Genomic DNA, 23100 nt, shown 5'->3' on the forward strand with positions numbered 1-23100 from the left:
ATGGTAGATGGTTTTAAGGGCACCCGGGAGCTCACGTCCGTTACCTGGCTCGTCCTTTTGTGTGATTCAACCTTCGCCGCCTCGATAAGAAAGTGGGACTACCGTATCTTCGGACTTGGAGTCGTCGCAAGGACCTACCGCGTTCGAGTTAGCGGCTTTCGACTTGGTGAATGTGCCGCATCTCGGCGTGAGGGGTGGGATGCAGTCACGTGATGCTGATGCAAGAGTACCCCGCTCTTTTGCTGGCTTTGTCACCACACTCTACATATGTCGTGTACAAAACGATACCATGTCAGCATATCTTGAGACACTACAATATTTTCATAGATGCTCAGGCACATCCGGCCATGTGCTGACCCTGCCTAAAATGCCTGTAGGCTCATAGGAAGCACAACCACGAAAGCGATTCATGAATTTGCCAGGACTTACTGCCTCTCAACTCCGCCCGGGCAAATAGCTTCAAATCACCTCTTTGGCTCTCTACTGTCGTCTCCTTCAAGGTTTTAGCCATCGCCCATTGTTTGCGCAGGCCATTATCCTTATTTTATCTTTTAGATATGACGAGTGAACAACTCTAGCCGCTCTTTAGCCGCTACGAATTTTCGAATGTTCAAAACTTCGTCGGGAATCCAGGCTATGCGCTCCTGACAATCTGTCACGAAGCTGTCTGTCGTGTTTCGAGGAAGGTTGTTGATGACGGTCATTGCTGCGTTGTCATGTTTCCAGCTTATCCCGGCCAAGGCTGGAACTTCTGTACTTGACCGATGCATTCCTCCGCAATCATTTGCGAACCCTCCTCTCATTTTACCGCAGCTTATGACCCTAGTAGAGTATGAGACCTAGTCTTGTTTCCACTTCTCTTCGAAAACTCCGTGTTCCGCCTTAGTCTTCCGCAAGGCAATTTACTATATTGCCACAGATATTAATCTACCTGTCGCGAATCCTGTTCCACCAGGCACCAACCTTACAGTGCCCACTGTAAGCGCACGGCGAATACCCTACTCTTGCATTGTTTCCGGCTCCTTGATCGCCATAGGAGAATGTTTTCAACTCCTCTGATCACGCTTGGGGCACAAAAGGCCATTCGCGGAGGGTAAACATCGCACGTCTCGATATTACCTATCCTATCATAGTACGCGAACCTTGCCTCTTGGGCACCACATCAATTCCAGAGCCGATACTCAATTAAACACACTAGCAAAGGGTATATGCAGTTTGTCTCATGATCCGGTTCGTCTACCGACATGGAGACCCCAGAGTACCCAATGTGACGTGCTTTCATTTCAATATTCATGCCTAGCCCAATCAAGGCCGGACGTTTAGTTTACTTGGAGAAGCACTAGGTGCCGTAATATGGGAATGGATGCGTCCCTCGGCCGTCAAGTCATGGAGAAAGGATATAAAGGTTGCGGAACGCCTCTCGTATTGTGTACTACGATCTTCAGCACTCTTAAAATCCAAACATCAGTATCAGCACTCTCTCACTCATCAGTAATCATGAGGTGTGTCGCTGTCGCCACTGTCGCTTTTGCGGCCCTCGCTGAGGTTGCGCAAGCTCATTGTATGTTCACTCATCCACGATCTACATGCCCAATACTAACAGTCTCTAAGATATGTTCCAGTTCTTAACCGCGAACGGCGCAAAAGGATCCCAATATCAGAACATAAGGCCCGTACCGAACAACTCTCCGGTGACCAGCCTTTCCAGCAACGACCTACGCTGCAATGTAAATGGTGGAAGCGGAGGTTCGACCACCACCGTCGCAGTAGCTGCTGGATCAACCGTCTCCTTCACCGCCGATCAAGCCGTTTATCATCAAGGCCCCGTGTCCTTCTACATGAGCAAAGCCGCAACGGCAGCGACATCTGATGGCTCTGGTGACTGGTTCAAGATCAAGGAGATCGGCCCTACCTTCTCCGGTGGTCAGGCGAAGTGGGATATGAGTGGTAAGTGCGATCTCACACATTGCTATGAACAATCAATTAACGTTCTTCTCGCAGCCACCTACTCCGTTCCCATCCCATCCCAAATTCCCGCTGGAGAATACCTTCTGCGCATCGAGCAGCTAGGCATCCACAACCCCGGCAGCCCACCTCAGTTCTACATCTCCTGCGCTCAGCTTAAGGTCACTGGCGGCGGCAGCGGTAACCCCTCTCCTACCGTCAAGATCCCCGGACACGTCAAATCGACCGATTCTGGATACACCGCCAACATCTACAATAACTTCAACAGCTATGTTGTTCCCGGGCCCAAGGTTGCGACATACTAAATGCTCCTGAACTGACGGTGAGCGATTCATCGATCAAAGTCGCTTTTCGAAAGTAGTATCCAGCACCGCGTTCAAGTCTTTCTCTTTTCTTTGTACATACCTCTATATTGCATACCAATTTCAACATTTGATACAGCTGCGTTCAACTTCGGTTTTCATTTTCAGGTTTGTCTATTGAATGCATGCATCACCCACTGTTGTCTCACTTTGAGCCTGCCATGAAGCTTCGTGTGAGTAGAATGCACTAGTCAAACGAACAGCATTGCTTAGCTAGGTTGGATGGCCCTGTCGTTAACTACTACCACTAGTTATCGGTGTCATACTCGACATCGCAATTCCAAGTAGGCACCCTTATGTGAACATTTTAGGGATTCACTAACGTATGACAGGTGCCTTCTAGTGTTCCTCTGTTACGCTCCTTATCTTTAACGAAGGCACTTCAATGCTTCGACCTGCCGTTTGCCTAGCCTGAACGGATTCGACACATTGACGTGTTCGTCCTTCAAACATCGCCTTCATTCTACTAACGCTTCGCCTTGAATTATCAATTTATGAACTTCTGCTGTTCGTATTGGCATATCTTCATACCAACACCCTCAGCCTTCACGCTTCGTAATTATGGCCAACGCCTCTCCACTGCTGTCCCACAGAGATAAAGGGCGAGTCGTCCACTGTTCTGCATACACATCATTATCCTCGTCTTCTTTCGCCCTTTCATATTTATTGATAATCAGAAGCTCTTGCGTACAAGTCACAGCAATCCTTGCGTCAGCTACTACGCCCTACTCCTGAAAATCAACCCTTCTTCTCCCGTCTCCCACTCTCCGTCTTCCCCACGATCAATGGCTGGCGGTCCTCCACTAGGTCAACCCTGGCTCGCAAACGTCGGCAACAACCCCAACATCAACCGCGAGCCTCCACCCCCTCCCCTTAACGCTATCCCGGGCGCTCAAGCACCTCCTCCCCCTGGTGCCGGTGGTCAGCACCAAGTCGTCGTCGAGCAGCATCAAGCACCAGTCTACGGTCCTCCAGTCCCCATCGGCATCGGAGGCCCGCCAATCGGCTTTGGTGCTCCACCATTCGGTGTTGGCCTAGGCATAGGTGCGTTCCCACCTTTCGTTCCACCCATTGGCGTCGGCATGATGGACCCTTTCATGTTCGGTGGCTACTATGGTGGGGGTGGGGGTCCTCTCGCGCCTATCCGCGCTGGCAACTTTTTACCTGGCGCTCATAGCGGAATAGGCTTCGGGCTGCATGCTGCCGGCGTGCCGTTTCCGCCCCCGCCTCCGGGTACTATTGCAGGCGTAGTCCCTCCTTTCGCTCCTGCTGCACCGCTGTGGGCGCCGGGCGGCGGTCTTGCATTCGGGAATGTGCCTGCTATGGGCGTTGGAGGTGTGTATGCGGGAGGAATGATGGCTCCCATGATGGGTGTTGGTGGTATGGGTGCTGCGGCGCCGATGCATGCTCGACCTGCCCCCATGGTGATTGACGGCAACATGGGCTTTCCAGCGCAGCCTGAACAGCAGGAAATCACGCAGATTGCGGGTGGAATACCGCCTGGCGTCGCGCTCATTGAGCCCAATGAGCATACCATCATCATTCAGATCAAGGGGAACGTCTGTCCTTGGCTTTCTCCTGGCGCGCAGTTCCAGGTCGAGCCGCTGGCCATGGCAAGTACGACTGGTCTGAATCGTTTAATCCAGATCTGCAGCAATGGTGCGAGTCCAGAGGATTGCGAGAATATGGCCGTCACCGAGTGTATTGAGCTGGGCAATGGACTCTGGGAGAAGGGCCAGACGTTTAAGTTCAATGATGCGGTGTCGAGGGTGCTGACTATGAAAGATGCTGGTTGGGACAATACCAGGAACAGGACCAACGGGAACAGTCTGCACCTGTGGGCTCATCAACTCTAGATAATATTTGTAGTTATCTTGGTAGTTATTTCCAGGTGTTCGTGTGATTTGCGTATTGGGCTGGATAACGAGGTGGTCGGCGTTGTGCGGCCAATGATGTATATTAAAGCGTCATGAGGGTATCTAGAGTCTAAAACAATAACGACATGCCTGTGCTTCATCAACGAACGAATATCTAGAAATTTTGTTACAAATACGTCTTGCTCCTTTCACCCGTTTTCAGCTGCTGTTGCATTCAATGTCTGGGATGTCACCTTCGCCTTCTCCCCGCCTCCCACTTTCTTCCACAATCTTCCCAGCCATCTCTCCTTTACCGCCTTCAAGACAACATAGGCGAAAAAGCGATACGCTATAGCACATATTCCCAAAGCCATGAGATTCATCTCCGGATTCTTATTGAGTTTGTAGAGGTTTAGCGCTTCCTCGCCAGTAGTGATCGGACACCGCCCGTTGATCTTCTGCCAGTCTTCGCAGGTGAAGTGGAGGCCGCGAAGGGTATATGGTGCCAAATTTCCAATGGCCCATTTGATAGGAGATAGATGATTCCAGGCTTGCAGAAACTTTGGAACATCGAGGGACAATACGCCACCCATGACTTGCGCAACACTGAGAAAGACCGACATGCAGTTGACCGAGAAGCCAGTATGCGTGAAGAGGGTATTGAAGGCAATACCCAGACTCTCGCCACAACTGGTGATGCAGAACGCGTTGAAGGTGACAATGAAGAACGTCGTCGCGTCGCGCTCTAGGCCGCAAGCTAGAACGGCGAGAATAGAGAAGATGATGCAACTAATAATTTCGAATGGTGTTGTAATGGAGATATAGGTGAGGTAAAAGGCTTCAACTCCGTAGATGCGGTCATCGTAGTCGCGGTAGAACACGTCTCTCTCAACGGGGTATACGGCGATGTTGTTTAGCACTGTTGCTGATTAGTACAGGTATTCCAAGTTGCACAAAGAACAGAACTTACTGCCAACGAAGTAAAGTGGCGCAATCTCAACTATAAATCCTAGCCTGTTTTGAATCGCAAAATAATTGTTCTTGAGCGGTGCAAAATACAAGGCTAGAACAAGACCCAGGCCTACGACTTGCATAATCCTCGCAATGAGGATCTCTGGCTGACGAAACATATTCTTTGTAGCACGTCTGATCAGGATCGAGTACGCAGAAGAAAACGAGGCTGGCTCTCTCGCCAAACTTCCAAGTTCGGCTGGTGTAGCTATAGAGCCAGTTTGCGCGAGAGGAAACATGTCAGAGCTCCATGATTCGATCAATTTGAGCACTTTCGCTCGGCTGGCTGCTTCGCGCGTTTCGTGCTGAAGGTCGACAGTGATGAGATCGAGAGCAAAGTCAGCGGGATTGACATGCTGAGGGCATGCGTAGTCTTGGGTGGCAAAATGGCGGAGCATGTTGGCTGCGGGGCCAGCATACACAGGATAGCCACCACGGGCCAGGAGTAATATGCTGCCGAAGTGAGCGAAAAGATCCGATCGTGGTTGGTGGATGGTCACGATCAGTGTGCGTCCCTCACTAGCTAAACCTCTCAGCACGTCCATGATTGATAGAGCTGTAAAGGCATCCAGCCCAGACAACGGCTCATCTAGCAGTAAAATGCGCGGTTCGGTGAGAATTTGTACCGCAATGGTTACTCTTCGCTTCTCACCCCCACTGATACCCTTAACGATGTCATTTCCAATCAGGTTGTCCGCGCAGTCTTTGAGGCCCATTTTCAGGAGGATCTCTTCAGCTCGCTGAACTTTTTGCTCCTTGGACATCCATTTCGGTAGCCGAAGACCCGCAGCATAACGTAGAGTTTCGCGGACTGTTAGAGAAGCCAGAAGCGCGTCATCGTCCTGAGTAACAAAGGAACAGATGGAGTGAACAACATCCAGAGAGGGCGCAAGCCCGTTGTAGCTCATTGTACCATACTGCTTATATCTCGTTGACATGTCGTCTTTGAGTCTTCCGGCCATACTGTTCAACAAAGACGTCTTCCCAGATCCAGAGGGACCCATGATTACGTTCAGCGATCCGGGCTGAAATTCCGTAGTGAGTGGCTTGAGAATAGCTTTGGTCCACTGTTTGCGCAAAGACCGCTTTTCAATGTCCATACCATAGCCCTCGAGCCTGATATTGATTGTTCTGACATCGCCCGCAGCACGCTCGCCCATTTTCTCCTTGCCAGCTGAGGCATCCATATTCGAAGGTCTTGCGCGAGCCATTGCGATCTCAGCAGCCCGAAAGTTGAGCAAAATGCCTGCACCGATATAGAAGGCAATGACAAAGCCGAGGAGCGCGAGGATGGGTCTCCAAACCCAGTTGTCGGGGAAACCAAGCGAATCCAGAATGAACTCTCCCGTGTACTCCTTGCAAGCTGGATTCGAAGGACCACCCTCAAGTGGACAGTCATAAAATTTACCGGTAAACTCGTTGGCGCACAAGGCCCCGAAAGCATAGAATACGTAGGCGATCCACTTGGTCCAGCGAACATAAATCGGTATAGTGTTGGACTGGATGAAGTAACCACACGCCATCGACTGCAACGTATATGCAAGATTGGCGACCAAGCTCGCCCCGGCAAAGTTTCTGGAGACAGCGATGCAGGTCATAGCAAAGCATACGGCGATATACTGATGTAATAAAATTATTCCGAAGAAAGTAAGGAACTGGCCTCCGTCCGCGCGGAAGCCGCAAAAGAAATAGTAGATGAGCGAAAAGACCAACGGTACCGGAATATCTTCGATGAATACTCGAGCTAATCTCCTTGATATTAGGAATGCCGGAATGCTGACCACACCTTGGCGTGCTTCTTCATCGAACAATTGTATATCGGTAGTAAGTCGATACGTCTCGTAAAGAAGGATGAGATAGCCTTGGAGCGCGGCTGCGTTGTAGAGTGCGCCTTGCCGAGAGCGGATGCCTGAGAGTGAGCCGTCAAGCTGCAGGAAGATCCAGCCTGTGATGATCGCCATCCCAATCGCCTCAACGAGACTGCCAAACATACCCATAGGGTCTCTTATTGTTACTGTCCAAGTCCGCGCGGTGAGTACCCGGATCTGTTGCACGAGCGAGGTGTGTCTCCGTCCTTGATTCGATTTTGACTGAGCCCTCGTGACTGGGGCGAGAGGTGAGCCTGATCCATCCTTTTCGTCAACAGTGCCGTTGACGTGTGCTCTCCATGCTTCGATGATGTGGCCAACACGTTCTTGAGCAGCGCTCTCGGCCTCTTCGCTCCTGTTGTCCACGCTGACCAAGTCGATTAGATATTCTGCAGGATTTGTGAACAATGGCATGTCATGGCCAAGCTTTGCAAAATGTGGGAGGCAGTCTTTGGCGCTGCCAGCGTAAGCAGGATTGCCCCTCGTCAAGAGGATGACGTTGTCGAAAAGATTCCATATTTCCGATCGTGGCTGGTGGATGGTGACGATGATTGTCCGCCCTTTTCGGGCGAGGGTTTGCAAGGTTTTGACGACCTGATAGGCGCTGGTAGAGTCCAGACCTGTTGTAGGTTCATCCAGGTATAGAAGACTTGGGTTCGACAGGAGTTGAACACCAATGCTTGTCCGTCTCTTTTCACCACCACTACATCCTTTATGTGCGTGGTTCCCAATCCGAGTTTCTGCTGCTTCCTTGAGACCCAGCTCTAATATAACTTCTTCCACTAGTTGCTTCCTCTCTATTTGGCTGACGGATGACGGCAGTCGTAACTGCGCAGCGTATGTCAATGTCTCGCGGACTGTTAGAGTGGGAAGAAGGATGTCTTGTTGGATGACATAAGCGCTGCGTGACTTTGACGTATCTTGGGTGCCGTTGAACAGCGTGCGACCAGAGGTAGCAAGGCGTTTTCCTTTCATGCGGCCGCTCATTTGATTCAGCAACGACGTCTTGCCACTTCCACTCCCGCCTATGATGGCTGTAAGAGTCCCACATGGCATATCCGCCGAGATGTCATCGAGGATAGACTTCACATGGCTGCCGCTGGGGGGTGTTTTTCGCTTTGAGAAAGCTCGCGCAAAAGCATTTGGCGATTCGTCGACAGACACGGAGAGATGTTCGAGTCGCACTGAAACAGGGTCGACTTCGCGCAAGGAGATGGCATTTCGGTGGTCGTGGGACGTGTTGGTCGCAAAGCGGAGCATGGAAGCTGGAGGTGTGGGCTGCTCGCGGTCGTGATCCTTCAGCCTCGGCGCAGCTGCCTCTTCCGACCCATGCCTTTCGTCGCGTCCCACGACGCCTGCTTCGGCCTGGCGCTGCTCTGGCGACTCCATGGTGGATGATTTCACAATGGCAAGTCCATGTCCGGGTGATTGAGAAGAGGAAACGCCAACAAAGAGCTGCCTCGCCATCGGCAAGTCATCTTACGGGCGGCTCTGTCCCCTTTCACGCGTATGCGCAATTTGGTGTTAGCAGCCCGCCGCCTCGCTTACCAGCCGAAGTGGGTTGCAGGCTCGGCTGGGGGAGATCAGCGAGGGCAGCTGTTGGAAGCGCGTTAATGAACAGGACCATCGTCAAACTTCGTGACGTTTTACCACGAGGATCCAAGACAGGACAACAACAACAATGCTATTGTCCAACTAGCCACGGCGGCTGAGAGGATAGCAAGAGTCAGTGGTTAAAGCCAGACACTACAGCCGTTGCGCTTCCAAGCTGTCGGGCGGAAGCGAAACCCAGCACCCTCCCGCCACAACTCTTCCACCTGCCCAACTGGGCCCGTCGTGACAAGGCTAACGGCTCGCGTAAGGTTCGGATTGCGTCTTGTCCGACTTGTGCTTCTTCGTTGCTGCATGCCAATTGAGGGGGTGCGGCCCCGCATAGATCGTTTGGCTGGGGGTTGAGATTTGTACCAAAATACGGGACAACGACAACGACTCCTCGAGGATTGTATATTCAGCAGAAGCAAACGCGAGCACTCCATCTCCTACACGGTAAATCGAATTACCGTCGCTTCTTTCGTCCTTGATGCTATACTTGGAGAGGCTGCGATTCAGTCTCTACGAGACTACCAAGCGAGACTTTGACGCTGCGTCTTCTATTGAACGCACTGTCAACTGTCGTTAATAGCACAGTATCATCCCAACGAAGCAAATCGCCACTTCACGATGACCTCGACCACCTGCAAACTACTAGGAGAGTATTGGCCAATTTATATACATGTTCTGCTCGCTCCTGGTCAGAACAATTAGCCATAGAAGCAAGGCTTTCGGCCCTTCAAAGAGCGGAAAAGTCCAACCGATGGAGCACGCACTTGAGCCGGGAATTATGCTACCTGAAATCTGAAATCTATACTACAGCACGTGTCATCGGACAATGTCCCCTGTGTACATTTCGAGAACTATTTCTAGAAAGATTCCTGGCCGATAGGTCGGGAACACTTCCCCGTGTCTCAACTCTAAGAACTCGGCCAACCACCGAAAACATCAAGTCTTGACAACATGATTTAATGACCTGCCAAAGCCTAGCCGGTAGTGTATGCAAGATGGAAATAAAGTTATGTTTGACAGCCTTGGTCCTTGCATTAGCAGCACATGGGAACGCGGGAGAATGTGCAACCTGATAGATCTTGCAGTTTGCATATGCACTAAGGTTGAGACTACGGCCTTGAAAGCCGGACCGTAGGACTGAGTACCCATCATATGCTGCTAGATCTCAGACTCCAAGATCCTCACGCTGCAATCCTCTACGCTGAACTCGTCTAGACATTCACCGAACAGCATTCCACGGTCTTCCCACAATTTACCGTCCTTCTGATTAAGCATATGGTCGTCCAAGGCAGCATGCTAGTGCTTCACTACTTACTATCTCATGCAAGTGAAGCACACCGCACTCTGCTATGGCGCTTTTGTGGCTGAACAAGCGCACCGCCATGATCATCTTTCACCCTGGACCTCGTCCCCGGTATACAGCTTTCGCAATGCTCATACTTTACATACCACCACACTTCCACATCGATTGACCTCGACGCCAGGGTCAGCCCTACTATGTATCTGACACCGTTCATCGACGGCTAATCAAAGCGAAAAGCCACTTACCCTACCCTAGACCGCTGACAAGTGCCTTGAATCTTGAGTCAGCTGCAGGTCCATTAGAGCATCAGCCCAACAGCGTGCCCTGCTTCATCACATCAAACGCCTCCACTTGGCCCTTAGGGCCTACCGTTCGCATTAACAACTGATCACGTTTGCACCGAGGTAGGGTTAGGGGGACTGGGCTGGACTGGGGTCCTTTGCTTGCGCCTTTCTCTCGTGGACCTAAGCGATTTAGCCTTGTGCTGACATCGGTGTGATACTTCGTATGGCCACCACACACACACACCGTAAGGTTCCCACTATCGATTTGGCGTCATGACCTGCGTTAACCTGGTAGACCGTCCTTCTTGCGACAGCCATTCCATGCAGACTGAATATGCAGGCACCGCAGGCAGATCGATCGGTACGTACTGCTGGAGTTTTGAGGGCGGACTGCTCCCTCTTTCGGATGATGACCATGCACGGCACTACTTTTGGAAAGTATCACAACAGATACGGGTAGGCATATGGCGAAGCATGTGGTGCGTGTGGTTGCGGGAATAATTACTAATTAGGTCATGGTAGTGTATATGCGAACGGTGTGATGGTTCGAGGCCCTTAGTTCGATGATTGCTGCTGCCTTGTAAGCCTTCTTATCGGGTCATCCGGAAACTACGAACATCTCTACGACCGACAGGATGAGGGACTGGAACGGTCGGAGATATGGCACCGGATACTCATTTCTAACGAGGACGCGTACATTTGCGATCTGCTGAACTAGCGAAAGGTGTCGGATGGTGGTGTGACGACAACGTCATATGGGAGATGATGGACCTAGCGACTGATGCCTGCGATAATGTTTCGGAATTATGTGTAGGATTATGCTCCTCTTATCGCCAATTCACTAGCTAGTGCTAGGTACGCGATGTACCCAAGTACTTTCAGGCTATATGTACCCTTTCACCGGGACATATAACCCCCAAATTGCCTCATGCGTGGGGGGAGCCTCTTCAAATGGCCAAAAGCTATCCTGAAAGTCCTTCCATCATTCCTGTCCGACGAAAGCTTGTAACTCGCTGACAATGAGCCCATCAATCTAAGGGGCAACTCTTCCGAGCGCATCAAGGATAGCCGCGAGAGCCAAGCCATGTCCCGTCCAATGCGACGACCGTGCAACAAACTTGGAACACCCCACGCTCGCCGGAACCTCAACCATGGGCCGATCTCCAGTCGGCACATCTCGCTCGGTGCTCCTGACGAGCATTGCCCGGGTGATGTCCACGAGTCTTGACGCGCACGTATGCTCTGCTGGCCGCTGCATGAAGTTGTTCGCAACTGTCGCCGGCTGAATGCAAAAAGAACGGATTCAGACGCGGCTGCATGAGACTTGCCAAGCGCAGCCCACGCCTCCCACGCTATGGAATCTTCCAACGGGATTTGCAACCGTTGCGACACGAGCTGGCTGGATGGTCTGGACGACTAGGATTGGGATTGGAGGAAACGTCTGCCCCGGACGAGGCAGAGTCGAGACGCGGGAGCACGGGCGGGCTAACTAATGGTAGTGCACGCTGCTCCTCACCTGTCGCCGAGGCATTGTGGTAGATCGCTATGCAGTGCATTCTCAGGAGTTGGATTTAAAGCGAGCAGAGTGGAGACTAGCATGCATTTCCGTCTGCACCATGAGCTACCGCCTAATGCGTACATACGTGTCGTCAGAATAAGATGCTAGCCAACCGTTGTGCTGTCATTCCACGCGTCCACAACTGCCGCCATGCCATGTGTACGAGCATGCCTCGCCAATGCAAGTGTTATGTGCTGTCGGATCGACGCATACAGCCCAGGAACCCAAGCGCTGCATGTGCGGAACGGCGGAACGCAGCATCGCGACTCAAAACATGCATGAGAAGGAAGCGAAGTAAAGCGAAGCAAAGGAAATGCCACCAAGAGCAGAACTCAACCCCAATCCTTTTCCGAACACAGTATACCGACTGTGACAGGATGTGTGCCCACCCAATGCAGTCCACGGCCGTAGCGAATCGTTGCTAAAGAAATCACAAATGTCAACCCAAACAAGACTCCTTATTTGCACCCCATGTAAAAACCGCTCAACGAAATATGAAAGAGGCAAAGTACAGAACCGAAAGTGGCGTTTCGCGTTACTCGGTGGGCCAGCGTTTACTGTAGCCAGGGGAAGACCCTCACGTTACCAAGAAATCCCAACCTCGGGCGTATACCCTTTTCTCCCAATCCCATGACTCTGGATCCCCAGCATCCATGAGCATCCAAATCTCGTCGACCACCTCTTTTGCAAACCCAATGTTGCCTAGCCCAGTGCAGGCCATCAGGCCATTGAATGCTCTGTTGATCTCGACACGTTGCTCCTCTTCGAACGCTGCGCAACCGATGAGAAACAAGGGAAGTAGAACATTGCTCTGAATCCAGCCTTCTGCAGGTAGCTCGTTGATGTAGCGTATGCCCGCATCAACGGCGCTTTTAATGAAAGGATGAGGTTGGGAATCCTTCGTCGTGCGATATAGATACACCCACGTTGCTTGGCGATATAGCATGGAGATTGTGTAGCGAGGTGATCCGGGTTCCTGTGGACATACCCACCCGCGCAAGCCAGTGTCGATAGCGTGGGCAGCAAGCAGAGCCTCGTAGTCCATGGTCGGCTCTTGCTTGTTGTCTATTCGCGTACGAAGCCTTCGTCGTAGGTTGCTGGTCTTGGAAATGAAACCGAACAGGCCGTCCGATACACCAATCAGTGCAGCTGTCTCTGGATTTATTTCGAAGGGAAGATTGAAGTTGTCCATCATAGGCACTTCAGCGCCATCAAGGGACGTGATTTGACTTGCGATCCAGTGATAGTAGAAGAACTCGTCGAAGAGCGACTGAAACTCCGGGTTGGCGGACTTTTGGTTCATCGCAATCTGCTTGGCAGCAATCATGTGCATTCTATACTCGCCGGACGTGTTGCCATCGCAGATGGAATGAAGAAGATGTATCAAGATCTGGGCAACGTTAGAGTCCTCATAGACCATAACGCCGCCTTCCCCAGCCTTTTGCCGTTCGAGATCGTGCTTGAGCAGTTGTAGCGCTTTGCCTCGATGGAAGGCTTGTCTGTCTTCATACTCTTGTGACGGATGCACAGAGTACATGTGCGACGCTGATAAGCACAGCACAGAGTGCATCAGGCCCTCATGTTGTAGAGCCATCGGCAACAATATTCTAGTGAAAGGGTTCGTTGATTTCTCTCCGTGCAAAGTCAGGACAGCGCTGGCCCTGCTGGCGAAGTGTTGCAAGAGATCGCGATCAAGGTCGTTTTCGACGCCTTCCATGAGGGGTGGAAGCTCGAACTTGATGTCTAGGCTGCGTTTTCGGGCTACGTCTGGCTTAGCTTGACCCGGATTTAAAAAGCAAATAAGATGTTTACCTTCTGCTGCCCTCTCTTTTCCACTCTTCCATATTTCAACAGGCTTGTAGCCTTCACAATGAATATTGTTCTTCTGACACGACAGACCTGGAGTACGTTAGTCGTTGTTTAGTCAGAGGAAGTTAGAGGCGCAAATACAAAAAGGCTTAGTCTCGTCACACTTCTTTTTTCGTTTTCTACATGTTGTGCAACCTGTCTTCGATCTTTTGGCCCCCGCGGCCCCCGCGGTCGGAGAGCGAGGCGGATGTATTCGCGGCCGGCCACGAGCGCGTCGTATCCGTACAGGTTCTGTTGGGGAGATTGGTTCGTCTTCTGCCAACGGCTCTTCCTTCACGTCTGCTAATTGGAGCTCCGCTTCCTCAACCTTTGGTATTATCTCATTAGAGCCTGTTCGTTTCTCTGACCACTCTTCCGGTTGTGTTTCTGAGGGACTGAATATATTCGTGTCAAAGTTGGGCGTAGTCAAAGGAGATTCGCTGGTGGACGACATGGAGGGTTGTGGAGAAGAGCTGGTACTCAAACGAACGTGCGCACCGGGCGGCGGTTGGCCGAAGGAGACGGTCGAGATCATTCGGGCAAGCGATGAAGCAACCTGGGGGACTATTGGCGGGGAGAAGTATGCATTGGACGTACAATCCGTCCTAGGTATAAATGATGGTAACAGCGAAGAGATATGCTTCTAACACGTCTAAACCGTGCACAAATGACGCACAAGGGTGCAGACAGGGGCTGTCCTGTACTCTTGTTGCTCAATGCTAAGCAGAACTGAACCGGTCGTGGAACGAGGCCGTCGGACTTCCAACGGGGGAATCGGTTGGAATGTCACAAGAGGGTCCAGGCGGTCCGCTTCTAAAGCCTCGAGCGATCGCACGGTACGTTGCGCGAGAGCGGGGGAATGCGACTTTAGCGAGTCGTGGGCGCCGAGCAACGTCCAATAAGACTTGGTGGAACTAACGGCAAAACTACGTCTCCCGAGATGAACGCTTGAGCTGAACACAGACTCGAAGCAGACAGGGGCGGGCGATAACCAGTTATGCGGGTCGATAGTGGTTGCGGTTGGTGAGTGGAAGATGTTGATGATAGAAGAGAGAAGAAGGATTTGAGCAGCGCGACCGTGCGGAGAAGACAGAGGTAGAGGTGTGGGAGGGTGATCTACTGGGCGGGGATGTATTTATCGACTAGGTCCAGGATTAAAGGGTGTTGCAGAAAAGCGCCAGGTCGCACAACAAGGTAGAGGAGAGGATATTGTGAGTTAAAGTAGCGTCGCAGCAATAACGACCAATTCGCCTCCAATACAGGGATGCGGATAACCCTGGAACAGTGGTTCCCCTCTGACGGGCCGCGGGCTACTTAAAGCAGGGAGCAGGCCGAAGCTTGCAGGAAAGCACTGAGCACGCAAAGGACTGTGTTGACGATAGCTTGATGGCTTCGTAAAGAGTTGCCGGCGTGAGCGCTAGGTAGTAGGGAGGCTGCAAACCCTCGTGGAGAATCGAAACATGCAGGTCGTACTGTATGCGTTCGAGCGGTGTCGTATCTTGGGCTGCATAGTAGTCCGCTTCTCTAATACCGTTGGGTGGACAAACCTCAGCGCCGATGCCAGAGTCCAGGATAAACAGCGGGGACGGATGCTGCTGTGTGAACGCCGCGGCAGCTCTTTGCAGCATCGGGGAACCTGATTAGCCAGTGATGACGGCCAAGGTCGGCTCACGAAGATTGATCGCTGCTGCTTATTATCATAACATAAACGCCATTCACGGCCGCGCACGCAAATGGTTAGTGACTGCGTGATCCTCCTGTCGGTTTCGAAGCGTCCTTAGTCGACAATCAGCCCCACATCAGAACGAGAGCCAGCAACTCGTGCCACACCTCCGTTCAATTACTCGTGTATAACCTGACGACAATCTACCCGTGATCGATCTGGTCAAATGGTATGAAGTGTTCTACTACGCTTGAGCGGGCGTCGGGGCCATGGTTTAAAACAAGTGTAACGTATTAAGAGATGACGAAGCTCGGTAATAACTAGGCCGTGCTGAGCGTTTCCAGCATCAAGCCACAGTACAAGGGTAGCAGGGCCTGTAGATCCTAACAATGTCCACTGGCCCTGGTCGGTGCAGCGAACGGCCGGCCAAAGTTTGTTTGAAGAGGCATAGGCATCCCCGCAACTCGCTTGCACTCCGTCAGCAAGAAGCAATAAAAGTCGTATTTGTAGAGTCTGACGGGCAAATTTTATCCATAAAGGGTGTCTTGTTGTGTAAATCAGGCCTTAGCATGTCTAGATGTCGAGAATGGTGTGCGATGCGAAAACCAAATTTGATCTCCACAGTCAGTGTCGGAGCTCTCGGTTCCAGCCGAAATCAGGGTGCTTTGGAGACTCGTCTGGAGCCAGCTCCCCGTCTTCCCGTTTCCGCTCCGCCCGCACCGAACCAGAATCTCATTTCACAATGGAAATGCTCCACCCAGCGCAACAGGAGCGGTCGTTAACATGCCAAACGTGCGTGTTCGAAAAGCTGTTCGAAAAGCCGATGTCTTCCGCGTTGTCAGACACGTGTCCCTGAAGGGCAATTTCTTATGATGGGCAGCAATTGGAGCCCACCAGCTGACCGTGAATCAGACCATCAAGGCCAACGATCTATGATGATTCGGTAGGTGGCATCACCTCTGGGTCCCGTCTCATCGCGATGTGGAGCTAGCTGCGCTATCTCGACCAGGGCCGACTCCATTAGTAGTGCCACGGCTCCCGTCATCGATAGCAAACGTGAAAATCTTTGAAGGTATCCAGAAGGCTCCCGTAATTCAGATAGGTACCACCACATGTGCCCTACTACACTGTAGGTTTCTCAGCACGCAGTGGATGACCGATTACTTTGGAATGTGTTTTTACTAGCTGTGGGACATCGTGACGCATTTGATATTGATATAGAGGCTTTGCTCAATGCCTAAAATGTGATAATATGGAGAAACCTGACCGAGTGTCCCTGCAGCGTATTGACGGTGGCTGGTGGCATCATCATCGGTGGATGACGGGCATTAGCTCGTTATTGTGTATGGAACCCAACGGACAAATGCAGCCGAAAGTGGAGAGCACAGACGAAGCGGAAGTGTGACTTGCATATTTTAGCGGCACAGGCTAGCTGCGGGGTTGCCTAGGGGTTTAGATCTTTCTTATTCGTCAACATGCGACGCCAGGTGCAGTCGCCTGCATGAGTAGTTTGTTGAGCGGTTCCGAAAGATGCCTCTAGAAAAGCTGCTCTTGAGCCTTAGAAGCCTTGAAGTCGACAGTTCACCGGAAAATGGACCGCCAAATCGATTCGAGGCCTTTGCCTCAGAACGAGCTAGGGGGGGAATGGCGTTTCGTCGTTCTGAGCCAGCCGTGTCTATTACGCACGGGGCAGGGATGGACATTGTTGAGTCCGTAGCACGAGTGCTGCATGTCTGTGGCGGGGTAGAAAGCTTGTTGTGCGATGTCCTGCTTTCTCCGGCATCCTACCTTTGAGCACAAGCAACCTATTCAAATGGAAGGTATCCCCACTCTTACTTTGGCACTTGTAAATGAACAAGTCAATAATACTATGCTCGTGTATATTCAGTCGCAATTGTTGGATCTTAACTTGGTGGAAGCCTCAAGTCGTTGCGCAAGCTGACGGATGTGGGCCATCACGTGCTCGAAGTCCTCTAGGCTTGAGTTGATGCATACTGCATACACGAATGGACGATCTTCTTCAGACGATCGGACGGAGAGATGCAAAAGTACTTCCAGATGCAGGGAGTGATAGCCCGGCCCCTACAGTGGCTGGCGAAGTAGCAGCAATCCTACGGTTAGGTTTGAGGATGACAAAATCTCGTCTATCCTCAATAAGTCTAGCAAAGGCGGTAATGTAGCCAATAGCCCGGGGGCTGGCGTATCCAGGGTTCGAATCACATACGCCCCGTGCGGTGAGGTTGCTGCTTGTCGTGTTATGAGTAATGCTGTGAATTGCAAGGGTATATGACGTTAGCTCCGGATCAATATTCCGCCAAAGCTCCGGCGCTTTGACGGTTTGGTTCACCTCTCCATCAAAGAGTTCCATCAAGAGGTTACTCGACTCTATCCGTAAATACCATGCGCTCACAACCGACGTGTCGCCTCTACTAGATTGACTAGCGATTACCGTAATGTTCAACTTCACGCCTCTGCTAGGCGCACAGTCATCGTCACCCGCGTCTCAGTCGCTCTTAGAGTTCGATGGAGGGATCCAAGTACTCATAGATGTCGGTTGGGACGAGAGCTTTGATGTTGAGAAGCTAAAAGAGATTGAGAGGTAGGTTTCGAATTGGAGAGCCGAATGGACTCGCGCGGTACTGGACTGTCTGGCCCATACATCGTCTTGCGCCGCAATGTTAGCAAGCAATCGATACTTTATAGACACGCGCTTTATATAGAATACAAGCTGATATTGACCTCCCAGACATGTCCCAACGCTCTCATTCATCCTACTCACTCATGCCACAACGGCGCATCTCGGCGCTTACGTGCATTGCTGCAAGAACTTCCCTTTGTTCTCTCGAATACCCGTCTACGCGACAAACCCGGTGATATCGCTCGGCCGGACCCTATTGCAAGATTTATACGCGTCTACACCTCTTGCATCCTCCATAATACCTACGGAAGCTCTCAATGAGTCCGCATACTCGTTTCCCTCTACGCTGAAGGGCGGCAACAACCCTAGCATACTGCTACAAGCGCCGACTCCAGAGGAAATCGCCGACTATTTTGCCCGCATAAATCCTCTCAGATACTCGCAACCACATCAGCCTATCCCATCGCCCCATTCCCCCCCGCTTAATGGCCTTACGATCACGGCATACAGCGCTGGACACACATTAGGAGGTTCGATATGGCATATTCAGCATGGCATGGAGTCAGTGGTATATGCTGTCGATTGGAATCAAGCTAGAGAACATGTGCTTTCAGGAGCTGCCTGGCTTGGTGGGCCTGGTACTGGCGGCTCCGAGGTCCTGGAGCAGCTGCGTCGCCCTACAGCTTTGATTTGCAGCAGTAAAGGCACGGGCTTGGTCAAAGTTGCTAGGTCACCCAACAAACGAGATGAAGCTCTCCTCGCGATTGTTCGAGAAACAGTAGCCAACGGTGGATCTGTCTTGATTCCGACCGATTCTAGTGCTCGCATCTTAGAATTAGCATATCTCCTGGAAGAGACATGGCAACGTGAGACTTCAAAAGCGGATAGCAACAGCCCCTTGAAGAGCGCAAAGATCTACCTTGCTAGCCGAACTGGAGGGGCTACGATGCGATATGTACGAAGCATGCTTGAGTGGATGGAGGAGGGTATTGTGAAGAAGTTCGAAGCCGCAAGCGGCGCAGCAGATCCGGATCGAAGAAACCGAAATGGAAAAGACGACGACAAAGGCCCTAGAGTACCCTTCGACTTCAAGCACATCACACTACTTGAACGCAAAACACGCGTAGCTCGCATGCTTAGCGCTACCGGGCCGCGCGTGATATTAGCAAGTGACGCGACTCTCGAATGGGGTTTTTCAAAGGATGCTATCAAGAGTTTGGCAGCAGATGAGAAGAATCTGATCATCCTCACCGAAAGAGTTGGCGAGCTCGGTGCGCACGGAAAGGGCCTTGGAAGATATCTTTGGGACCTATGGAACGAGCGCATCACGTCTCCTGTGGATGCACCTTCTGCTGCTATAGTAGACGCTTCTGGTGATCAAGCCCCTCTACGCAGTATACGAGCAGTGGCCCTCGAGGGCGATGAGGTTCCACTATACCAGCAATTCCTCGCTAGCCAACGACAGCGACAAACTACTATTGGTGGAGATGCGGCTGCAATGCTGGAGACCTCTGCGGACATAGTCGACGATCGATCGTCCACAGAATCCGAAAGTTCAGAAGGCTCAGGCGATGGATATCGAGGAAAAGCCCTGAATGCAACTGTCGCCCTACAACATGCACGGAATAAGCTTGGTATGACAGACGCAGAACTGGGTGTGAACGTGCTCATTCGTCGCAAAAACGTGTACGATTATGAGGTCCAAGGGAAGAAGGGTAAAGAGAAGGTCTTCCCCTTCCAATTCAAGAAAAGGCGAGCAGATGATTTTGGAGACCTCATTCGACCCGAGGATTTCGCTCGAGCGGAAGAAGAGGACAACGTCGCTGGAGAGGCTCTTCGCGGCGAGGGGTCGAAAAAGGAGAATGCTGTTGGTCAGAAGAGGAGATGGGATGGTTTGATCGACGTAGCCGACAGCTCCAAGGCAAAAGGCAACGAGAAGCGGCGGAGAGCTGACGGAGAAGATGGAGGACGTGCTGATGGAGCAGAGTCAGACAGCGAGGCAGAGGAAGACGCGGACAAGGTGGAGGGTCCATCAAAAGTCATCATCGAGTGGGAAACTTTAGAAGTTCAGTGCCGGATAGCATTTGTCGACTTCTCGGGCCTACACGACCGTCGCACCATCCAGCAACTCCTGCCTCTCATTAAGCCCCGAAAACTCATCTTCGTAGGCGGAGAAGAAGTCGAAACCACGGAGCTCGCAGACGCCATCCGAGAATCACTCAACGCAAACACCGACTCGGCGAACGCCATCGACGTCTTCACTCCTGCAGTCGGCATGATGATTGACGCCAGCGTAGACACAAACGCCTGGACTGTCAAGCTTAGCCGCAACATGGTGCGCAACCTTCGCTGGCAGAATGTGCGCGGCATGGGCGTTGTGGCCATCACTGGCCGACTCGCAGCTGCGACTCTTAACTCTTCACCCGAAGTCGAACTCGAAGAAGCCCCGGCAAAGAAAAAGGCACGCCTCGACGCCCCCGCCGTCCCCGTCTCCTCTCTCGACAAGTCAGATACCACACCCATCCTCGATGTTGTGCCAGCGAATATGGCTACGGCGGTGCGCTCCGTTGCCCAACCTTTCCATGTCGGTGACTTGAGGCTTGCTGATCTTAGAAAACTCATGAACAACATGGCTGGTATGCAAGCAGAGTTTAGGGGTGAGGGTGTGCTGGTCGTCAATGGGACGGTAGCAGTGCGGAAGACGGCTACAGGGCAGATTGAGGTGGATGGCGGTGCGTATGGAAATGTAGATTCAAGAAATAGTGATGCGGCGACATTTTACAAGGTTAAGAGGCAAATCTATGAAGGGTTGGCGGTGGTGGCTGAAGGATAAGTGGGCGACATGGGCTGTATGGCATTTCAAGGGGAGTTTGGTGCGAGTGGTTTCCTTTTTCATATAAGTGGTTGTCTCCTACGAGAGGCAGTAGCTCAGGGCATCTTTAACCTCGACAAAGTATATCGTGCTATCTAATAACTGTACAACAATAACAACAACATGGGACACTATTTTGCACGTTATTTTCCTGATCTTGCTCACCTTCTAGGACTGTCGATGTGGACTGGGAGTATAGTGAGATGTGACCAATGAGGATGCGCCTTTGAGCCAGTAATCCAGAAATGCAGTCGTCAATGCCGTAGCCAATAAGGCCACTCCCTTTGGACAGGAAGAGCAGAAAAGAGCAACATGTGCCGATTTCGACGGTTTTCACGATAGTTGCCTAATAGAGTAAGCTAGAAATTGACCAATAAGGCCGCTCCCTTTGGACAGGAAAAGCAGAAACTGAGCAGGTGTGCAGTTTTCGACGGTTTTTCACAATAGTTGCCCGATAAGGGAGGCCAAGATGTGACCAATAAGGGTGCTCATTTGGGACGTGGTTTCCAGAAAAGACAGGCTTCAATTCTTCTCACGGATAGTTACTCGATAGGGTATGTTGAGCTCGGACCCGCGCTACCCACGCCGCGGCGATGTCGAAAGTTTTGGGACCAGTATTGTCAGGCTCGAGCCTCCTTTTTCCCACTTCATTCTTTATTTACTTAACTATATCGATTGTTTCAAACTCGTCGTCTTGTGCGTAGCCTGGGCCGTCTCTGTCCATGTCTATATGCTCGTCTACAATCCGAGCAATATCGCGCTCCCGCATCCAATCTAAGACGCTTCTCCCATTCCTATACCAAACAACTACTATCCAGCAATGGAGACCACTTGCTCGCCGCAACATTGCCTCGCGATCGAACAACGGAGATGACATCCCCTTCGAAGACGAGAGTCTGCCCCCAGCTATCGATCAACCAGAGCCAGCGCGTAAGACTACCATAACAGGATCAGAGCGCGCAGCTTTCGAGAAACTCTACAGGACCTTCAACACCGAAGGACGGCCGAAAAATGACAAGGAGCATGTCGTGGAGCTCGATCAGATAGCTGACGAGTACTATGAGGACGAAGAAGAGGGTCCATCGCAGTCGCTGGACAAGGTCTTCGACGAAGTTTTCAAGGGCCAGCCGCGTTTGCGCGGGTCGCGTAACAGCCATGTGAGGCCAAAGTTGGAGAAGACAAAATTGGGACAGGAGGTGCAAGCCTCAACCGAGGATGCGTCAAGCAAGAGGACAAGCAAGGCGCAAGATAAGGAGGATGCCAAAGCGGAAGTAGCAAGGCTCAGAGAGCTCAAACTCACCGAGCGAGCGAGGATCGACAAGCTCCTCAAGGATTCACAGACTGACCGAGAGCTCTGGCAAATCCTCAAACGCGAAGTACTTAGCCAGGTTCGCAAGCTAAATCTAGACGGGACGATAAAGGGCAAAGAAACTCAAGGCAGCAAGAACGGCGGCACTTCTGACCTACGCATCCTGTTCCAGAACTACCCGCACCACCTTATTACCGCCGTCCAGACCCTCCGCAAAACGTTCCCTTCTTCGCCCCTCCCCCTCTCCATCCTACCTACCATCAAGTCCCTCGGGCGCTCGGCCTACGCCCTCGGTGCCACCACAACTCTATACAAACACCTCCTCCGCACAGCATGGCTCCAACAATCATCATACACATACATCGACACGCTGCTCGTGGACATGGACAACGGCGCCATCGAATTTGATAGCGACATTCTCACTCTTCTCGATTCCGTCATCAAAGAGCACGAAATGGCACGGGGTGGCAGATTAGGCAGGGAGATGCAGATGGTGTATGGCATGGAGCAGTTCCTAGGGGGTATCAGAAAACTCCAACAGTGGAGGGATGTGGTAGCAGATCGATTAGGCGTAGCGCCTGAGGAGAGGAGGGTGCCACAGCAAAGAATTGTCAGGAAGGTGGATTACGAGAACAAAGGCGTGGATGCGGAGAGGTTTAGAAGACCAGGACCTAACTCAGGTATCACTGACGGGAGCTTAGCAACGAACCGTGTCCAGGAAGATATACCGCTTGTCGAGGGACTCGATGATGCGGATCAAGGCGCGCAGGAATCTCAGGTGGAACACGTCCACACACAAGAGCTGCGTGATGCGGAACTCCTCATTCAAGACATGGGCCTGGCCGATGCGAAACAGGGCAGAATAAACGAGCCGCTCCACAAGCACCACCAGCATACTGAGAAGGACACCAGGGATACCGACAAGGCCGCAAAGATCTTTCTCTAGATAGCCACTACTTCC

At 51.8% G+C, this 23100-nt stretch overlaps 6 protein-coding genes across 6 annotated transcripts; 4 read left to right on the forward strand and 2 right to left on the reverse strand.

The window, feature by feature from the left end:
- Window positions 1-1497: 1497 nt before the first annotated feature.
- Window positions 1498-2270, forward strand: K460DRAFT_278132 (lytic polysaccharide monooxygenase; the record flags this gene model as incomplete). The annotated part of the gene is made up of 3 exons (XM_040928226.1): window positions 1498-1561; window positions 1612-1947; window positions 2002-2270. 3 exons carry the CDS (start codon window positions 1498-1500, stop codon window positions 2268-2270), a joined length of 669 nt encoding a protein of 222 aa, XP_040791040.1.
- Window positions 2271-3112: 842 nt separating this feature from the next.
- Window positions 3113-4183, forward strand: K460DRAFT_403759 (uncharacterized protein; the record flags this gene model as incomplete). The annotated part of the gene is made up of 1 exon (XM_040936662.1): window positions 3113-4183. One exon carries the CDS (start codon window positions 3113-3115, stop codon window positions 4181-4183), a length of 1071 nt encoding a protein of 356 aa, XP_040791041.1.
- Window positions 4184-4392: 209 nt separating this feature from the next.
- On the reverse strand, window positions 4393-8451 carry K460DRAFT_278495 (ABC transporter-like protein; the record flags this gene model as incomplete). Its single annotated transcript, XM_040928260.1, has 2 exons — window positions 4393-5102; window positions 5154-8451. The coding sequence occupies 2 exons, from the start codon at window positions 8449-8451 to the stop codon at window positions 4393-4395; spliced, it is 4008 nt and encodes a 1335-aa protein (XP_040791042.1).
- A 3935-nt stretch (window positions 8452-12386) lies between these two features.
- Window positions 12387-14111, reverse strand: K460DRAFT_403761 (uncharacterized protein; the record flags this gene model as incomplete). Its single annotated transcript, XM_040936663.1, has 3 exons — window positions 12387-13570; window positions 13622-13708; window positions 13760-14111. 3 exons carry the CDS (start codon window positions 14109-14111, stop codon window positions 12387-12389), a joined length of 1623 nt encoding a protein of 540 aa, XP_040791043.1.
- Window positions 14112-17700: 3589 nt separating this feature from the next.
- On the forward strand, window positions 17701-20963 carry K460DRAFT_308827 (uncharacterized protein). Its single transcript, XM_040930114.1, has 2 exons — window positions 17701-17919; window positions 18067-20963. The coding sequence occupies exons 1-2, from the start codon at window positions 17774-17776 to the stop codon at window positions 20789-20791; spliced, it is 2871 nt and encodes a 956-aa protein (XP_040791044.1). The 5' UTR covers window positions 17701-17773; the 3' UTR covers window positions 20792-20963.
- A 567-nt stretch (window positions 20964-21530) lies between these two features.
- Window positions 21531-23085, forward strand: K460DRAFT_334625 (uncharacterized protein; the record flags this gene model as incomplete). The annotated part of the gene is made up of 1 exon (XM_040930919.1): window positions 21531-23085. Exon 1 carries the CDS (start codon window positions 21553-21555, stop codon window positions 23083-23085), a length of 1533 nt encoding a protein of 510 aa, XP_040791045.1. The 5' UTR covers window positions 21531-21552.
- Between the last annotated feature and the right edge of the window lie 15 nt (window positions 23086-23100).

The sequence above is a fragment of the Cucurbitaria berberidis genome (genome assembly GCF_010015615.1).
Source record: "Cucurbitaria berberidis CBS 394.84 unplaced genomic scaffold K460scaffold_2, whole genome shotgun sequence".
Lineage (NCBI taxonomy): Eukaryota > Fungi > Ascomycota > Dothideomycetes > Pleosporales > Cucurbitariaceae > Cucurbitaria > Cucurbitaria berberidis.

What these genes read in the sequence shown, in the direction of transcription:
- K460DRAFT_308827 (XM_040930114.1), top strand. Translation starts at nt 17,774, where the DNA reads ATGTTCAACTTCACGCCTCTGCTAGGCGCACAGTCATCGTCACCCGCG. An exon ending in AAGCTAAAAGAGATTGAGAG is followed by an intron (nt 17,920 to 18,066) that starts GTAGGTTTCGAA and finishes TTGACCTCCCAG; the next exon opens with ACATGTCCCAACGCTCTCAT.